Here is an 18585-nt window from a genome sequence, read left to right on the forward strand (position 1 = left end):
AAAAAAAAATGGAACCTCTATCCCCGCTACAGAACGAAGGTTTTAATATGAGCAAAACCATACATTTCAATTTTTGGGCCACAAGTATCCTGCTCCTCCGTGATGAATTTTCCAAATGCAGGAACCATTATAAATATATGGGAATATTAACATCAGAGGAAAGATAAACCAATGAAAAGTAAAATCTGCACCTTGTCATCATAGTGCTCATGCACATGGTTGTTCCCCTACATGCTATATGACAACTTAGAGGTATATATGCATTAAAGGCATATGGGCTTTTTTAAAAATAACAAAACCCCTTATGTCGCCTAATGACACGAGAATCCAGTGACAGACAGCGAGGGTCTCACATATCCACAACAAGCATACGTCATAGTACGTCTGTGCAAATCAAACACACGTTAGGACGCCGCTCCATCCTACGTGAGGTCAAACACCGGTCATGGCGGTTCCCGCGGGACCGGAAACCGGTATATGCATACATTTTTCAACTGAGCCACCCGACTTCCATCCTCAATCTACAGGACTGTTGGGGATGCAGTAGGTTTGACTGCGGGTGAGGTACCTTAAAGAAGTAATTATAACGTGGAGAGCCTGATTTCAGAGCAAACGGCAAGCTCTTTGTCTAAGTGTTAGTTTAAACCCATTACAGAGTGTGACCACAGGGCCCACCTCCTCGCTGTATCCCAAGGAGCAACAAGCTACCTCAAATTAAGTCTGCGTAATCTACCGTTTTTAAAATTATCATTATTATATGTGGTTACAACTATCATGCTTGAAACACTAATTTCGTAACTAATAACATACCCACATAATAGATCACACGATAGAACCAGGGTATAGCGCGCTAAGATTTTTCTGCTTTAAAATGGTAAAAACACCCTCACCCTTTCTCTCCACGGAATGCCAATACCGAGAGATGATGGTTATTTAAAAAAAAGGGTTTAACTGTTATCGAGTAGACACAGATGATATGACTATCTGCACACAAGATTACATTCCCAGACACATGATTCTAATGAAATGAAGGTATTTTCTCATGTTACTAAAATACCAATGGCATATCACCACCCTAATGTAGGCTGGGTTGGTGCGCTTAAAGGGCAGCATTTACTGTGGGCGCACACTAGCACAACTAGAGTAAGGAGCTATCTACTTTTACCTCAGCCTACCTTGGGGTTTCACTGGACACTGTGCACACTGTACCTCATTTTGGTATAGTATATACAGAGCCAGCTTCCTACAAACTGTGAGACATATCTATGCTGCAAACCCCATCCTCAGCAGCCCTCGTAGCCAGCTAGTGACATGGTTCTGGTTGGCAGTTGCTGCCTCCTAGCCAAATCCAGTATGGAGGCGGCTGTCCGCTGCGGCTTCTCGGATAATTGGGGATTCTTGCTTCAGTGACAGCACAACCTTCTTCCACAGCATCTCAGAGGCAGCACAGGCCTCGCAACATGAGGCAGACTGGTCGGCAAAGAGGGTGTAAGGTACAGTCTTAATACAGCTCAGAATATAACTGTGCAAAACAACCAGGGTGCTCCTTCATAAAATGGGTCATGCTTGGTTTCACGCTCTGAAAAATTCAGCATTCTCCGTGTGCTCCCTATGCAAGGAACACAGTGGGCTCTTCCTCCTGGACAGTCTTCTCTTGCAGTGGCAGTCCTCTTTCTCAGCAGGCTTCTATATTCAACAACACTAGAATGAGTTCTCTACCTATATCATTGATGTCTTTTTCAACTACCTCATTTTTGTTCTCCAAAGCGTCATGTTCTCCAACACTTAAAGACTGAACTCAGACAAATTGTTTAGTTATTTTATTTCATGAACCAAGCCAAGCCCGGCACAGCTAAGTGAAATAAATGCTTTACAAAATATTATGCAGTGTTTACAAGTGAAAGCAAGTTCAAATGCACTTGTTTGAAATACAAGTAAGTCATGGTATTGAAATTACTGCACAGATTACTTTTTCGTTACTTTTTAGATTACTTTTTAAGTAACTTTTTCTACTCTGTGTGATACACCTAGATATCACACTGGGACCTTTCCAAGAGAAAAGGTAAGTAAAATCAGTTTTGCACAATTGTAATTTTTCAGGTGTCCATACAAATCAACTCCACACAGATCATTTTTCAGAGAAAAACAGGTAATAGGTTTCTATGGAGAGAAATTAAGTTAATGATTACCAGGTAAGTACTCAGTCTTTTGGGTTGAGTTTCTGGGATTAGAACAAGGGTTCCCCCAGGGTCAATGATTTACTCTTGTTACACCCTCAGTAGCACTAGGGAGGCCGGGTGCAGAGTGCTGAGGCCCAATGTTATCAAATGGGGCATAGGGGCCTCTGGTTGGTGGCTGCTTACAAGCAGAACACTGGGTTGTGGGAGCAAAGCTCCTGGGGGTTAGCTCAAGGCAAAGGGGTAACTGATTTAGCTCCCAAAGTACACCTGCAGCGGCGCTGGGGCGGCTGGGCACAGGGTGCTGTTTTGCTGTTGGGTGCCCTGTTGATTTCAATGGGGATTCTGTGGTTTCAACAAAGACTAAAGGCTCGGGGACGAAGATCTTCTGGTGGTGACTACTGGTTGAAGAGTTAAGTTAGGATGCCTGGGGATTCTGGGACACCGTCGGTTGGACTACCCAAGTCTTTGGTGCTTCAGGTGCAGGGGTGTCTTTAGTCAACGGGTTTGTCTTACCAGCTCTGGTTGTGGTCGGGGGGGATCCTCCAGAAAGAGGCTGCAGGCTTCGCTGAGAAATTTGAGGCAGGTCCGAGATCACCAGATCTCAGGTCAGAATCGACGGGCAGACCTCGTGGTGTTGGGCCACTCAACTTAAACTCGTGCCGTGGGCGACGGGTGCAGAGTGGTGCAGACTCGCGGATTTGGCTAATCAAATCCGGTGTTCACAAGAGACAAAGGGCCCAATGTAGGTGCCCTAATACCGGTCGGAAACGGCCGAATTCGGCCGTTTCCGACCGGTATTACGGTTTTCAGATGTAGGGCATGCATTTACAGAATCGGTATTTTACCGATTCTGTATTTACCGATTTGGTAAATACAGACTCGGTAAAATACCGATTCTGTAAATGCAGATGTAGCTGGCACATGTCAGAGTGTCACAGGGCTTTAAGATTCGGTATTTTACCACCCAATTCAGTTGGGTGGTAAAATACCGAATACAGGTGTGCATGCACACCTGTGCATGCACACCTGTGCAATGTGACACACAGACATGCCCTTAGGGCATGTCTGTGTGCCACATGGCACACAAGTCCGGAATTGGGGTGCTAGAGGGTGTCAAAGTGACACCCCCTGCACCCTTGCAAAAATCGGTAATTACCGAATCGGTAAATACCGATTCGGTAATGACCATTGATTCCTATGGGCTTCAATGCCCATAGGAATCAATGGGCTTTACCGATTCGGTATTTACAGAATCGGTAAATACCGAATCTTAACGATTCGGTATTTACCGAATCTGAAATACCTACATCCCACCCCCCCTCCATTTTACCACTTCTTAAATACCGAATCGGTATGATTCGGTATTTAAGAAGTGGTAAAATGAACTTACCTACATCGGGCCCAAAGTCTTTACTTTGGAAGGCAGGGCAGGTCCTCTGGGTTCTTGAGGTAGCTGGCAGTAGGACACACCGGAGTTTCGCTTCTGCAGGTTTGAGGTGGGGACAGGCAAGCACGGCTGTTCGGTCTTACTACTTCTTGATTGTTGCTTTTCTGAGGAGGCAAATTTCGGGGTGTGCCGTTAAATACTAGGTTTATGGGTGTTACAGGTAGGTAAAAAGTTGAGACCAAAGTGTCCCATGGGGTGGGTGCACCCCCTATTATGCCACCCTCCAGTGGGAGGGGGGCATATGCCTCACTCTGGTTGTCTGGGTCCTCCTATCTGCAAGATTGAGGGGACTGAGAGTTGTGCTTCACCTCGCCTCCCCCAGCACCTGTGCTTGAACTCGTACTTTATTGGGGACTGTAGATACGAGATCATGACCTTCGCGAAAGGGCAGGGGAATACTGGGTAGGAGGGGGTGTCACTCTGCATTATTAAATGCGGCTTAGTTTACAACTCTGTATGCCTTTTACTTTGAATTGCATAGTATTTACTTCTGCTGTGTGATTAAAGTTTCTGTCTTTTAACAGAAAATATGAGGACTGGGTGGACATTCGTTGACTTTTGAGTTCTGATCCCCCCTCCAGCCCCCATCCTTCGCTATAAAGCTTGGTATAGGTACTTTATCCCAAATATAACGCTCATGCTTGTATTCACTATGTGATCATGAATGCACCCTAATAGTGGAAGGTAGGCATAAAGTGGAACACAGGCAAGAGTGATCATTTAATTTCCTGATCTATTCTGGTCGTCATAAGTGCTGGCACTCTTCCTTGACTGAACAGTTTAGAACTACTGTTGTGGACAAGTAGCACGTTGGTCTTTTTTTGATGTATGCTAAGTGCCCGCTTTGCTGCCTCCCATGTGAGCTTCATCTGCCTCCTCCTTTTCTTTATGCAGGGCTCTTTGAGATGCGGGCTCAGGAATATCTGGAAACTCTTCCCAGCAGTAAGCAGAGAGGGGTCGACAAATTCCTCAAAGGATTAGGTGAGTGGTCTAGAAAGAAGTGTTTCACATTCACTGCAGCTTAATCACGTCACTAAGCCTGATCCCAGTCCAGTCAAAGACAATGAGGACTTTTCTAACTGGATAGAGTACTCATTGACTGTGGTCCTTCCAAAAATATCGGTAAAGACTGGCGGATCTCATAAATCACCTTGGTTCTCCTCCGAGCTTTGCATTTTAAAACAGAGTTGTAAGGTATTGGAAAGAAGCTGGAGGAAAGATTTCTCACCCTACAAGAACTTGGAATATAGGGTGGCTATTGGCATTAATAAAGCAGAAATAAAAATAATTACTCAAAGCCCCCGCCCCGCCAGTTGTACCTGACACCTTGGGTCAACGTTGCAATGAACAGTCAGAGTTCTTCATCACCAAAGTACACAATATTCTTAAATTACTACCCGAAACTGGTGATGAATGCGATATCTCAAACGAGTATTTGGATGTGGGTCCACATTTAACTGAACACCTGTTGGAAGCCATTCCACCTCTACCACAGGAATCTCTTTTAACTTTGCTGTCCTCCGTTAAAAGTGGGATCCTGCACCTCTAAATATCCTGAAACTATTAGCACCTTTAATTGCACCCACCATCACAGACCTGATTAATGCCTCACTTTCCACAGGCATAGTCCCCACTATGTTGAAAATACTATTAAAAAAATCCAATCTGGATTCTGCCGACTAGGGCAAATATCGCCCCATTTCCCTTCTTCCAGGAATCGACAAGATCACAGAGAAATATGTAGACCATGCTCTCTCTAGGTTGCTTGAATCTCATAACCTGCTTCATCCCTCCCAAACAGGGTTCCGCCCGCGACAAAGCACCAAAACTGCTCTGTTAGCCATGGTGGAAGAAAGCAGAAAGATTCTAGATTCAGTAGGGTCTTCAGCCATTATACCCCTCGACCTGACCGCAGCATTTGACACAATGTACCATTTTGGTTCACCGTCTTGGGAGCGAGGAGTAACTTGTACTGTGCTGCAATGGATGGGTGCCTTTCTGGAGGGAAGAGTCTTCCAGGTTTTCGAGGGGAACACTGTCTCAAAACCCACCCCCCTAACGTGCAGACTCCCTCAGGGCTCATCAGTGAGCCCGACTCTTTTTAATGTTTATATTGCCCCGCTGGCGGCTATTGAAGCCCCGTTCGGGATCCCCATGATGACCTAGGCCAATGAACCAAGCAGATCAGATGCCTAATGTCCTCTATTCATGTCTTGAGGAAGTATCTACGTGGATGGGTGCTTCTCACCTTAAGCCAAACGGTGAAAAAACTGAGCTCATGATCCTAGGCAATCCTTTAAGTTTTAAATCCAGCACCATGTGGCCAACGTGTATGGGCCTGAATATCTGAAATGGTGCTCGCCATTGGCAATTGCATTGGACACCACTGCTGTTTGTCACCATTGCTTTGTTGCACTTGTGTGGGTCTTCTTCTAAGTATGTAGTGGTAGTGACATCAGTCCTAAGATGCTAGGGGATTTTGCTCTAGCCGAGGGCATAATACAGACCCTTTAACCTCTGAGGCTCACTAGACCTCCACTCCCATTTAGTGTGTGAACTGCGCATGTCCCTGAGTTAGGGGAATGCCAGGCACCCCGCAGTCCCCTCTGTATAGGGTAGCCTCGTCATTATGCTTTATGCCACTGTCCTTATCCGTATCCACTGAAATAGCTAAATTAAACTTTTACAGTTTTCAAATGTTAGCAACTCCAAACAACTCCCCAGTCAGACAAATTCCATCACTCTTGGACTTCGCGGTTTCATACATTTTCATTGAACCAGAGGTCGAGCATCTCCATGAGATCACTGCAGGGATGTCTGGAGGGCTGGTAGTGCTGGAAAGTAGAATGGTGGACTGGCACTATCACAGGTGGCTTTCCACAGATTTCCATGGTGGTGTCAGAGAAGGGACATGCTGAAGGTGTGCTTTTTCAAGATTTATTTCTGCACAAGTGCATTGTCACAGACTCCTTGATACAAGGTTGGGGTGCCCACTTTGTCGACTGGAGTCAGTGTAGTTTCCCCATACCAAAAAGTCAGATTCACTCCACATCTTGTTATGCTGAGCAGTCGCTTGGCTTGAAGTCTTTCCTTCGATCAGTTTGAGCTAATAGACAGTAGAACAATCATGTGTTATCCATACAGACATAGTGCAACACCATTGAGAGTTCAATCAAGAGAGGTATGAAAAACCTGGAATTGGTCTTGTATCATAACCGTTCATTTGCCAGGTCTGCTGTCCTTGATGTCTCCAGGTTCTCCATTAAATCATTGTTTCATATTATTCATTCAGATTTGTTAATAGTTCTTAAAGAAATAGGCCCACAAGGCAAAGATAAAAAAACAAAAAGATATTGTCTGATTTTTGGCTTTTTCTTTTTTCCATTAGTTTATCTGGATCTGTCTCTTAATCCACGTTTTGTGGTCTTTGCATTTGATTGAAATGGAAAATCTTTTTTTTTTTAATTACACAACCTTCCATTAGCAATTCTCCTTCAACGAGGTTCTCTTTTCAGTGTTCTAAGGCTGATGAAAACCCAGAGTTTACAAATAAGAATCAGCCAACAGCACTTTAAGGACATGTATTTGCAGCATTGAATGACCGTATCAAAGGAACTTGTAGAGTTTTAGAAACACTGTTAGAACTCCTTTCAGTACAAGGTTACAGCTCCTGATTCAGAGACTTTCCACACGCTGCACCCCGAAAAAGAAAATTGTCTGGCAACGCGATTCCAGAGTTGTTATAGCCTTATCCCTAATTCTATATATTTGTTTGCTTTTTTCCATACTAGATATTCTAGAGTAATGTAAAGCGGGGGAAATGAAATATACCAAATACACTGGACTACTATTAAAACATTATCAGAATGTTTATCGCTTTTAACTTAAAACAGTGAAATATTACACTGTAAAGCACAATCCTAAACCTATATTCCTTTGACATCATGCGAAAAAAATGTATGATAAAATTAATAAAATTTTCATTAACTATTTTTATTTGTATCTTCAGGTAACAAGATGAGGCGGTTGCACAAGCGGTAAAAAGAACAGATCCAGTATGAGTGCTAACCGAAGTACGTACCATACTTGATTGAGCACAACTGGTTCCTGTGCGGGTTTCCACCATAGAGAGGGAAGATGTCTTGTGAAATTACCGCAGGAGCCACTGCTTTGAAGAGCCCAGAATTCTTTGGGGATTATTCCTCCACGGAGAAGTTGAGGGTGGAGAGAGCCTTGTAGGCTGCCAGTATTTAACAGATGTTGCACCACAGTCCGTTTTAAGAGATGAAGCGGATTCAACTCAAACTTTTAAACATTCCTAATCTTTGATTCTTTGCACTGTACAACCTTTTGGATAAGCTCCACATCTGCCTCACATGAGTCAAATGGATTTCCTTTTTATATATTAAAAACATTTCTATTTATAATACATGGTAGGACTTACCAATATTGTCACCCAGTGGCACTTTTTTCCTCTTTTTTTTTATTCAACTGATTTTTATGGAAGAGATTGTAAAGACTAGCAGGAAATATTCCACAGTATTGAGTTTTTAACTACAACCATTTTTATAATAGGGGACTCTGTACCAATTTATGCCGCCAGGCAAAATCTCTGTGAAATGTGAAAATAGACATTGGACCTGAAGAGCTGAAATAGAGACCACTACTAACTGATTTTAAAACGGACAGTATTGCCTCAACACTGAGAAAGTTCACTTATTTGTCAAGAGAGTAGCTGTTGTTTTTATTGTAAGGGAGCAAGGTATTTGTGGAGGCATAGAGTTTATAAACTGATTCAATTTCACTTGCAAGAGTTCATTTTTTATATTAACATATCAGAGACCGCTTTCTCAAAGCATTGATGTACGTACAATAATACAACCCCCCCAGTCACGGTGAAAGTAGTTTGACTGTGGGTTCAAAACATCTTTGGGTTTTCCATACTTGAGTCCAGAGGATGTGGACAGTCACACTGGACTCTGGAATGGGTCATGTGTACTTATGATATTATTGAATGCTGTGATCCCATGGGTGGGTTGGAAGACCATGATGTCCTTTGAGTGCCACTCAGGAGGCTAAAGGCAGCTACTTCCTGGTGGACTGATACATTGGACACAGAATATTAGAGCATAGGCCAGATACTGCTTAATTGAGTTAAGAGGTAATTCCTTGCGATTGTTGGTGAGTTCTGAAGAGGAAGGGGAAGTAGAGGGGTGTGGTGATAATTGATTCCTTAATGGTTGATGAACGTTACATGGATGAATTGGAAGTGCATCCCTTGAGGATTTGATTGCATAAGATTTGATGTGATTGCCTTTTGCAGGAGGATGGGTAAAGCCTTGGGCAAGTTACTTTCCGAATGATTAACTGATTTGTTTTGTCCTTGTGATATTACATGTCAACAGGGTGACTGACTGGAGTGGATTATGTGGACTATGATTGGAAATTGTGACCTAAAACCTAGGGTTCACAGTGTATTTGAGAATGTTCTACTGTGATGTTTGACTGATGCATTTCGAAAGAGAAGTTATTTCTTGTGTAGCTATTAAGAGGACATACAGATTGTTTGCCCCTAGCATAAGATCACTTTGGGACCTGAAAGCTTTTCTTAGATGCATAGCACTTTAATTCATTATGTCCATTTGTGTAAAATGATTGGTCAGATAGTTACACATAGCCCGTCTCAAAGTAATCATGCCCCACCCATACAATTCTCCTGCCCATCTGTAATAGTTCCATTATTGCAGGTGGAAGGAATTTGTGTCCTACTATGTGTTTAAACCAAAATAAATATTCTGGATAGTCCGTAGTGGGATTGTACAATGATGAAATCTGGAAACCTTCAGCACCTGGCCTCCGTCCCATACACAGAACTATTTGAGTCATTCTGTTATTTCCAAGTCTCAATAGTGCTATTTAAGGAGTGCAAGGACAGTGAATATGAAGAGATGGTTGCCAGAGTGGCTCAAAGAATTCTAAACACAAAGACCTGGACCTGGTTTCCATGCTGCCTGGCATTTAGTATAACATGTATCTGACTCTGGACCATGTACAGGCCCAGTGTGTTGCATGCAAGCAACTTTTACTCAAAACTGTGTTTACTAAACAAAATGCGTTTAGTTTGGTGCATATCTGAAAAACACGTAGTGATAGATTCCTTACCTTAAAATTACCCCCAGGCGGCAGACTGGATCCGGAAAGTTTTCATCAGCAGTACCCCAGCACGTCGGAAGGTGGTGTTGTGCAGCTCACCATCCGTCGTTTGCATCGTGGTCGCCGAGATGATGTCGCAGCAGCTCGTTAGACGCTGCGCTCGTGTGCCGACATCCGTTCTTTCATTTACTGCGCCAGCAAGCGCAGATCTGGAGCGGTACCCCCAGTCACTTTTTGACTAGTTTTTCGAGGCCTTTTTGTCTCTATTTTTCGAGTTGATCGACTCCTGGTGCAGTAGGGATGCCCGGCTTCCAGTCCTGTGGAGACTGTCATCTGGTGATGTCTGTGACGGACCCTCACCGCGTGTGTCTTTACTGCCTGGAGCGCCACCACGACCCCAAGTCGTACTCCGACTGCCAGGCCATGGTGCCGAAGTCTTTGCAGGAGCAGTCCCGAATGTTGCTGGAAGTCCGGCAGTCGGCTCTGCGTCGCTCAAGGTCCCGGTCCCGTTGGAGGTCCAGGGACCGATCGCAGAGCCGCCGCCAGGATCAAAGTCTTTGCACTCTGGGTCAGGTAAGACAAAGCATTCCAAGAAGTCGAAGAAGCGCTATTGCTCTCCCCTCCTCCCCCACTTTCTTTTAGGCACCTGGTCCAGGCCCAACACAGGTCCTCCTGTAGATAGGAACGCGCCTGACGTCATTGCCCGACCCCGGGCGACCCCCTTTTCCTTTCCTAACACCCCACTCACCGCACCTCCGGACAGGGAATCCAAGAAACTGGAGTTCTGCCAGTTCAGGGCTGAGGTCGGTGAACACCACATGCCTCTTGGTACGGTGGCGGGCGTGCTGCCTCAATGTCCGGAGGAGGCCCAGGCAGTGCTCTCTCAAGCTATTGCTGAAGAGAGGGATGCAGCCAAGTTCACTATCCGTTGTGGCCTTGACATCGCTGACTCGCTGGGCAGAACGATTTCCACGAAAGTGGCGCTCCGTCGCTACGCTTGGCTGAGGACAACTGTTTTTTCTGGGGATGTCCAGAACACTCTGATGGACATGCCCTTTGATGGCATTCGCCTTTTGGGCAACAAAGCTGTGCTGGTCGCAGCTCATCTACGCAGATCAGGGGTTCCAGTCTTCAACTATCTTGACGACTGTCTGTTGAAGGTGGGCTTGCCCCGGACAGTCGTCTCCCACCTCCAGATTACGGCTGACCTCCTGCATTTGCTGGGGTTCTCCATCAGTGTGCCGAAGTTGCACCTTATTCCCTCTCACAAGCTCCTCTTCATCGGAGCAGTTCTGGACACGGCACAGTTCCGGGTCTATCCTTCCGAACAGTGATTCCGGGACATTCGGGCTGTTATTTCGATCTTTCAGCCCTTGTCCCGGGTTTCGGTCAGAATGTTCCTGAGTCTGCTGGGCCTCATGGCCTCCTGCAGTCCGCTGATCAATCATGCCAGGTGGCATATGTGGGCTCTGCAGTGGGACCTGATGTTCCAGTGGGTGCAGCATCAAGAGAACCTGTCCGACTACGTCCGTGTCTCGGGGGGGCACTGCACAACAATTACAGTGGTGGCTCATGAACCGGCATTGGGTCAATGGCAGATCCCTCTCCCTTCCCCAACCAGAGCCCACAATTGTGACCGATGCATCCCTCCTGGGATGGGGCGGCCACATGGGAGCAGCGGAGATCAGAGGCCTCTGATCTCCGGCGGAGTCCAGGCTCCATATCAACCTGTTGGAGCTTCGGTCGATCTGAATTGCACTGAAGCCATTCCTTCCTTCTGTCAAGGGGAGAGTAGTGCAGGTGTTCACAGACAACACCACTGCCATGTGGTACTGCAACAAACAGAATGGGTTGGGGTCGTGGACCCTATTTCAGGAGGCTCTGTGCCTCTGGACATGGCTGGAACATCAGGGCATTCTCCTGGTGGTTCAACACCTGGCAGGCTCACTGAACGCCAGGGCGGACGAACTCAGCTGCCGGTACATGATGGATCACAAATGGCATCTTCACTCGGAAGTGGCGCAAGGTCTCCTTCAACATTGGGGGAAGAGCCTTCTTTAGAAATATTCACCACCGAAGAGAACGCACAATGTCAGCTGTTCTGCGCGTTGGAATTTCCAAGGCGGCACTCACTAGGCGCCGCTTTTCGCCGCGAGTGTAGTTGCGGTCTGTTGTACGCCTTTCCGCCTATACCACTTCTTCCCGGAGTGCTGAAGATCAGGTTCGACCGGGCCAAAGTTATTCTTGTGACTCCGGACTGGCTCGAAGAGCTTGGTATCCCGAGCTACTCAGTATGACCATTGATCCCCGCGATCCATCTGCCTCTTCAGGAGGATCTTCGATCGCAGCAGCAGGGGACGGTCCTCCACCCAAACCTGTCCAGTCTCCACCTCTTTGCGTGGAGATTGGGAGGCGGCAGTTGATTCATTTCGACTTGCCTCCTGAAGAGTCTGATGTCATTCTGGCAGCCAGGCATCCCTCCACTAATTTGGTATACGCCTGCTGGTGAAACAAGTTTGTGGCATGGCGCACAGCAAAGGCTGTGGATCCCCTTTCTGCTCCTCTTTCAAAAGTCCTTCTGTTCCTTCTTTCTTTGGCCCAGCAGGATTCTGCTCTGGGCACTATCAAGGGCTACCTTTCTGCTACTTCAGCCTTTCTTAGGCTTCCTGATCAGCTCTCCCTTGTCAAATCCCCTGTTGTAAATATATTCCTCAAAGGCATTACTCATCTTTTCCCTCCTAGTCCCTTCGTAACGCCACAGTGGGACTTGAACCTGGTTCTTACATACTTGATATGCCCTCCCTTTGAGCCTCTTCACAATTGTCCTCTTCGTTTGTTAACTTTGAAAACTGCTTTCCTGGTTGCCATCACCTATGCCAGGAGAGTGAGTGAGCTCCAGGCTCTTTCTTGTAAACCTCCTTTTCTGTCTGTCCGTCCTGACAAGGTTGTGCTCAGAACACGTCCATCCTTTCTGCCAAAGGTTGTCGATGCTTTTCACATCGGGCAGACCATCACTTTGCCCACCTTCTTTCCGCACCCTTCCAGAGAGGAAGAGAGACTCCACCGTCTGGACCCAAAACGTGCTCTCTCATTTTATCTGAATCGCACACAACAGTTCTGGGTGGATGACCAGATCTTTGTTGGCTATGTCAGCGCCAAGAAAGGTCGGGTCGTACACAAGCGGACTATCTCCCGATGGGTCGTCTTGTGTATTAAAGCCTGCTATTCTCTGGAGAAGAAGGAGCCTCTGGTGGGGCTGGGCGCCTATTCCAACAGGGCTATGACTGCCACTACGGCACTGGGACGTGGTGTCCCCTTACAAAACATCTCTCAGGCAGCTACGTGGGCCTCGTTGCACACTTTTTCTAAGCACTATTGCCTGGACAGCCAAGTCCGGAGAGACGGCTTCATAGCCGTCTGTTCTCCGGGACTTCCTGGTGTGATCTTTGTTCGCAGACCCACCACCGGGGTTGGTATTGCTGGGGTATCTATTCTAAGGTAAGGAATCTATCACTACGTGTTTCTTTCAGATGAACAAGTTACTTACCTTCAGTAACGATATATCTGTAAGAAACATTAGTTAGTGATGGATTCCTTACCGCCCCACCCATCCTCCCCGTTCTGCGAACTGATTTCTAGGGTTAAGGTCATGCCTTTCAGGGCCATAGTTTCATTGCACCAGTGATCAGTATCTTGCATGGCTCTGTGTTCCTGGCGCGGAAAGTTGTGTGCAGAACTGACGTCCGCACGCAAGGGCGGCGTCTAAGTAGCTGCCGTGACGTCATCTCTCCGACCACGATGCCAACGACCGACCCAAAGCCGCACGACGCCACCTTCCGATACGCAAGGGTACTGCTGACGAAAACTTTAAGGAACAAGTCTGACGCCTGGGGGTAATTCTTAGGTAAGGAATCTATCACTAACTAATGTTTCTTACAGATATATTGTTACCAAAGGTAGTAAACTTGTTCGATAGTGCTAGGCTAGACAGAGTTCCGCTATGCGGAACGCTGCGAAGTGACAAAAAACTACTACGCTACACCGAGTTCTGCGAGCAGTGGAATACCTTAGGTCACTCTGTTCGTGCTGATTTTTAGCACCAGGTGCTTGTCGTGCTCTAGAAAATCAGTGTGAATGGCACCATGCACAGCGCAAGAGAGCGCTACTTCTTTCTGCCACTCAAGAAGATGTTCTGCTCGAGTGGCCGCTTCCTCAACGTGAACGGAAGGTTTCTCAATCAACCAGTGGTGGCCATCCACGGTCGCCCATGTGGAGAAATCTCGCTCATGCTCACCAACTTAAGGTTGGCAAGGGCAGGCGAGGAAAAAAATTGTGCTCCGTGTTTTCTGAACTCTGTGCACTACTCTGAGCACAGAGTGGGAAAAACTATGCGAGTGGAGCAGAATTTCCTGCCGAGGCCTAGATAGTGTCTAATCAGGGGTTTTGTCAGGATGGTTTTGAGAAAGCCAATGAAGCAGAACACTGAATGGGAGTAGTTGAAACTCTTTAGTAGCAGGAAATAATTTCCTTCTGTATTCCACAGCTAACATGATGGAAAGTAAATCTAAATTGGTGCCTAAACTTCTTATGATAATTCCAGCCACCAGGAGACACTCAGTTACCACTGGAACTTTCAGCAGTAATAGAAAGCCAGAGATTACACACCTGTGGTATGTATAACAACTTCACTAGCAGTGGGAGGGCCAGCTTTCCAACCTTGGTTTCAAGGTAGAGAAAATAATTGAGCCTAAGTGCCTGCACTCCTGCAGTGTCACCAAAGCATATGATATTATAACAAAGGTTAGAGCATGTGGGACAAGTCTACCCACAAGTGCATGAACGCAGTGCTGGGCGGTGGCTGAGCAGCCTTGAGTATGCTTTTTATTTATAATACCTGGATCTGCATCGGAAGGACAGGCACGGGTCCTAAAGCTGCTAATCGATGGCAAAGTGCCATGTGGGAAACTGTTTAAAGACTACTTTGATAGCATTGGAAAGATCCTGGAAGCAATAAAATTGTGTGCCGCGGAAAACGCAATTTTGTAAACCCGTACAGTGGCAGAGTGTGTTTTCTTCCTTTCATGCATATGGGCGGTCCGATACAACACAGGGATGGTTCCTTCCACACCAGTGCAGTTAGCTCATAGGAGGGCTTTAAACCAGTGATTCAAATGATGCATCACAATCCTACCAAGGGCTAATTTGCTTTGAGTGAACTCTGCAGATGATAGGCCAGAATATGTGTGTTTTCATTGGAGAGTAGTGAAATTGAATCTGACAAAGTCGCAACATTGTCTGCTTTTACAAGAGCAGATCATCCTCTGCTAAAGAAGGGCATGTCCAGAGAGCAGCCATGACAAGATGCGTTTCTGACCTACTTACCACATAGAAGCCCAGCTCTCTGGGCTGGACTACAGCAATGAAGGTCAAGACGGCTGCCCTGCTCAACGTGATTCCTTTGGGTGAGGAGTGAATTGTTATGGCAATACTAGACTGGAAGAATTGGTACTTCTGAATAACCGTGTGTCACAAGTGGGATATGTGAGTCACAGTCGGTTTAAAACCCTTTGATCCTTTCGAGGCAATGAAAGCCTGACCAAGAGAGATCTCAAAATGCCATCACTAGCTGCGCCCCTCGCAAGGATGAACATACAAGTCCAGTTTGACTACTGACCTGCAAAAGGAATTTCCTTCAAGCTGCATAAGGAAGTAACAGGTATACCTCTGTCGAATTTATTTAGGGTGCACAGTAAACATAAAGACATTAGAGTTAGGTCCAGAATAGGCAGTCAAATTCCTGGAAACAAATATGAAATGGAATTATACCCCTCTCCACCCTTTGGTAAGAATACAAAGACATTCCAGTAAAAGAACTTGTTTTTATGGTGGTTATTATCCCCGAAGATGAGAGAGGGGGATTAACTTGGTGGCTATTGCGGCATTCTCCTTAGGAGTTAGCATCGAAAGAAAGACTAGGCAATAGGGCCTACGTATAAAAGGTTGAAGCGCTTCGGTCCAGGGTGGTGTAATGTCACCAGTACAGTAAATCAAAGAAACTTCAGAAATCCAAAGATCTTGGTGACCATATCCGGGATGCTGACTGCTCAAGGGAAAAGGACCAATACAGCATCTACTAAATAGTGTAGAATTAAGGGGGATGATTATAGCGCTTTAAAAGACGCTCCAGAAATCCAGTGCTCCTGGTGCTGATCATAACCAATAGAAATACAATTCCAAGGTACTAGGTGCTCAGTGGAAAGGGAGAAATGCAGCATCGTATAAGCGCTAGAATTCAAGGGGATGGTTATAAATCTTGTAAGAAGCTATCATGTTTTCAATAGCCAACACAACCGTTATTTACTGCACTGTGATTCAAGGATCGACAAGGTGCTGACGCCAATTAAGAGGAAGAAGGGCAAGCAAACTAGATGCAGCACCAGAAAATGTTTCCAACAACGGAATATCTCAAGGGGTAACAAGTGACTCTGCAGAATTAACTAAGTTGAGAATTTCAGGTAATGCTAGACAGTGATCTAGTTTAATACGTGCCAGACTCTGGGAGGCGACGGGCCAGGCATAGGTTTCTGGTCCACCCCCATTGGATCTGGGTTGGTTTGCCGCTGCCGCCCTCGGGCATGTCCTATAAAAGCCCTGCAACCTGGGCTACGTACAACCCTTTCATCACTTAACTCTCATTGGTATTCTTCAGAGTGGCGGGTTCTCTACCATTAGATGGGTATCCTGGGCAGGTATCTTTGAATTGCAGTCTTTATTTCCTTGAAGCGGTCTGGACCACACAGTACTGACTAGCCGTGCTGTGGTCACATAGTCCACATTCACTGCCACACACTGGGTGACACAGGTACCGACTCGTCCCTGCTACAGTAGGGCAAACCAATCAGGCACACAAGCTTTAGTGGCTTGGCAGTGACAATAAAGATAGTACGCAGTGACTCTCCGGCACACTACTGCCCTGCCACAGTTAATCCGACAAAGCGTCTTTAAACACTCCGTGCTCTTGCCCTAGTCAATTGTTCAGGTTGCATAATCTTGCTTGGATGGACCACTGCTCCATGGTCAGTTGCTACAGCCCCTTCCAACAGTCTACTCCTCCTGCAGGGTTGGTGCTTTCCTTCCCTCTTGCTCAGGCAGGGTTCTTTGAGTCTCAGTACAAGCAAACAATTCTTCCTTCGGATTGGGCTCTAGGTGATGTCTCCTGCCCTCCGGGGAACTGGCTGTTTGGCAGACACCAGTCCTTGGCTGTGCAGCGTGGTCTTCTAACTACTTAGTGGAGTGCCCCTTCTCAGTTGACGAGACCTTGGAACTGGAACAAGTGGGTTGGCTGCTCCCACATTAATGCAGTTGGCAGAAAGGGTATATAGATTCCCTGTCTACCTTTTAGGCACTGTTCCGGTTCGGTCCCCTTTTCACGTGTCCTTCACAGTTCAGCCTTTTTCTTGAGTGATGCTTCTAACAACAGGGTTGTCCCCACGCTGGAGCACCCACAACCGAGGTATAGTGAGGTGCGAGCAGTCTGCACATTGACTATCAACAATCAATCAGGGGGTTATAAGCGCGCTACTCACCGGTGAGGGTCTCAAGGCCCTGAGGGGGATGGGGGGGGGGGGGGGGGGGTGGTCAGCAGCTCTGTCCACCTGAAAAGCCAGGTCTTGAGGGTCTTCCCGAAGGTGTTCAGGGAGGGGGCGCGTCTGATGTCTGCCGGGAGCTCGTTCCAGGTCTTGGCTGCAATGTGAGAGAGGAGGTCCACATTGGACAGTAATCAGGAAGAAAGACAAAAGGCTGCTCCCATTTGAAGGTTCTTTAACACCCTGACAATAGATACAGCAGCCCGCCCTTCACCTCTGATATCCACCAAATGGCAGTTCCATGAAGACTAATTAGCAGCCCTCTGTATCAGATAGGACCTGTTGAAGCAACCTCACCTTCTTCTTGTGCATATGAGTGCACCAAGATGTCCCAAAATGGAACCCACAGGCCTTTGCCACTTTGATTCATTCATACACCCAAGTACTGCACACCCCTCTGCTAGTATATCTACTTTCAAGCGAATGGGATCTTTAGCACTAGGATTTCCAGTTCTCGGGAGCAGGTGAATTTTTAGATGAGTCGGCCAGAAGGTTCCACCTCATCCAACAAAGGTAACTTGGCCTGGTCGGATTGTAATCACTACGAAACACAGTATACTGCTACCTCTGTGCTACACATGTTAAACCTATGATAGGGACTCTAGCCCAGCTGTCATTAAGAGGGGTGCGCCCTTCCAAATCCAGGATAAGTCCAGAACCATTGTAAGTCGAGGGTAGACTTAGGCCTCCGAGCAGACACAGGATTGATGTGAGGCCTGGGGCCAAAATCCAACAAGCATTGACAAAGCCTTTAGCTCTTGCCTTTGAGATCTACTGGGTTTGTCAAGGTTCTTTGTTGATCTTGGACAGCCTTGTTAAAAAAATCAGTGCTTTTGGTGGTGCTGTTTAGTATAGGCACAAAACATGCAATGACCCAAAAATGACATTCTGTAGCTGTGTGCAGGCATAATCATGCATACAGGTGAAATTTCCTGTTGTTTTTTATTTCCATTCTAAGATGGTGGCAGCCATCAGTAAGTGCACAAAAGCGCTTGTGTGAAGCAGCGATTTGCTGCCTGGTTCGCCAAAAATAATATCAAGGGAGAAGCATACAGTGATATAGCAACATGTACCATTGGGGGTGAGGTGTGGGGATAGATGTGGAGGGGAGAGAGAGTGGTCAGCCACAAGAAGGAGGTGGCAGACAGAGCAAAACATT

At 46.4% G+C, this 18585-nt stretch overlaps 1 protein-coding gene across 3 annotated transcripts in view; it reads left to right on the forward strand.

Annotated features, from left to right (window-relative positions):
- Positions 1 to 18585, forward strand: part of DENND2A (DENN domain containing 2A) — a 370372-nt gene that overhangs the window by 322160 nt on the left and 29627 nt on the right. For 2 of the 3 annotated variants that reach the window (XM_086953046.1, XM_086953049.1), the window contains 2 exons: positions 4522 to 4608; positions 7637 to 8431. In XM_086953046.1, the coding sequence (XP_086809172.1) occupies positions 4522 to 4608; positions 7637 to 7668 (119 nt within the window). In that variant the 3' untranslated portion in view covers positions 7669 to 8431. Of the gene's footprint in view, positions 1 to 4521; positions 4609 to 7636; positions 8432 to 18585 lie in introns of those variants that run through there. The other variant, XM_086953048.1, reaches the window with a different exon arrangement.

Source organism: Lissotriton vulgaris, chromosome 1_2, assembly GCF_964263255.1.
Source record: "Lissotriton vulgaris chromosome 1_2, aLisVul1.2, whole genome shotgun sequence".
NCBI lineage: Eukaryota > Metazoa > Chordata > Amphibia > Caudata > Salamandridae > Lissotriton > Lissotriton vulgaris.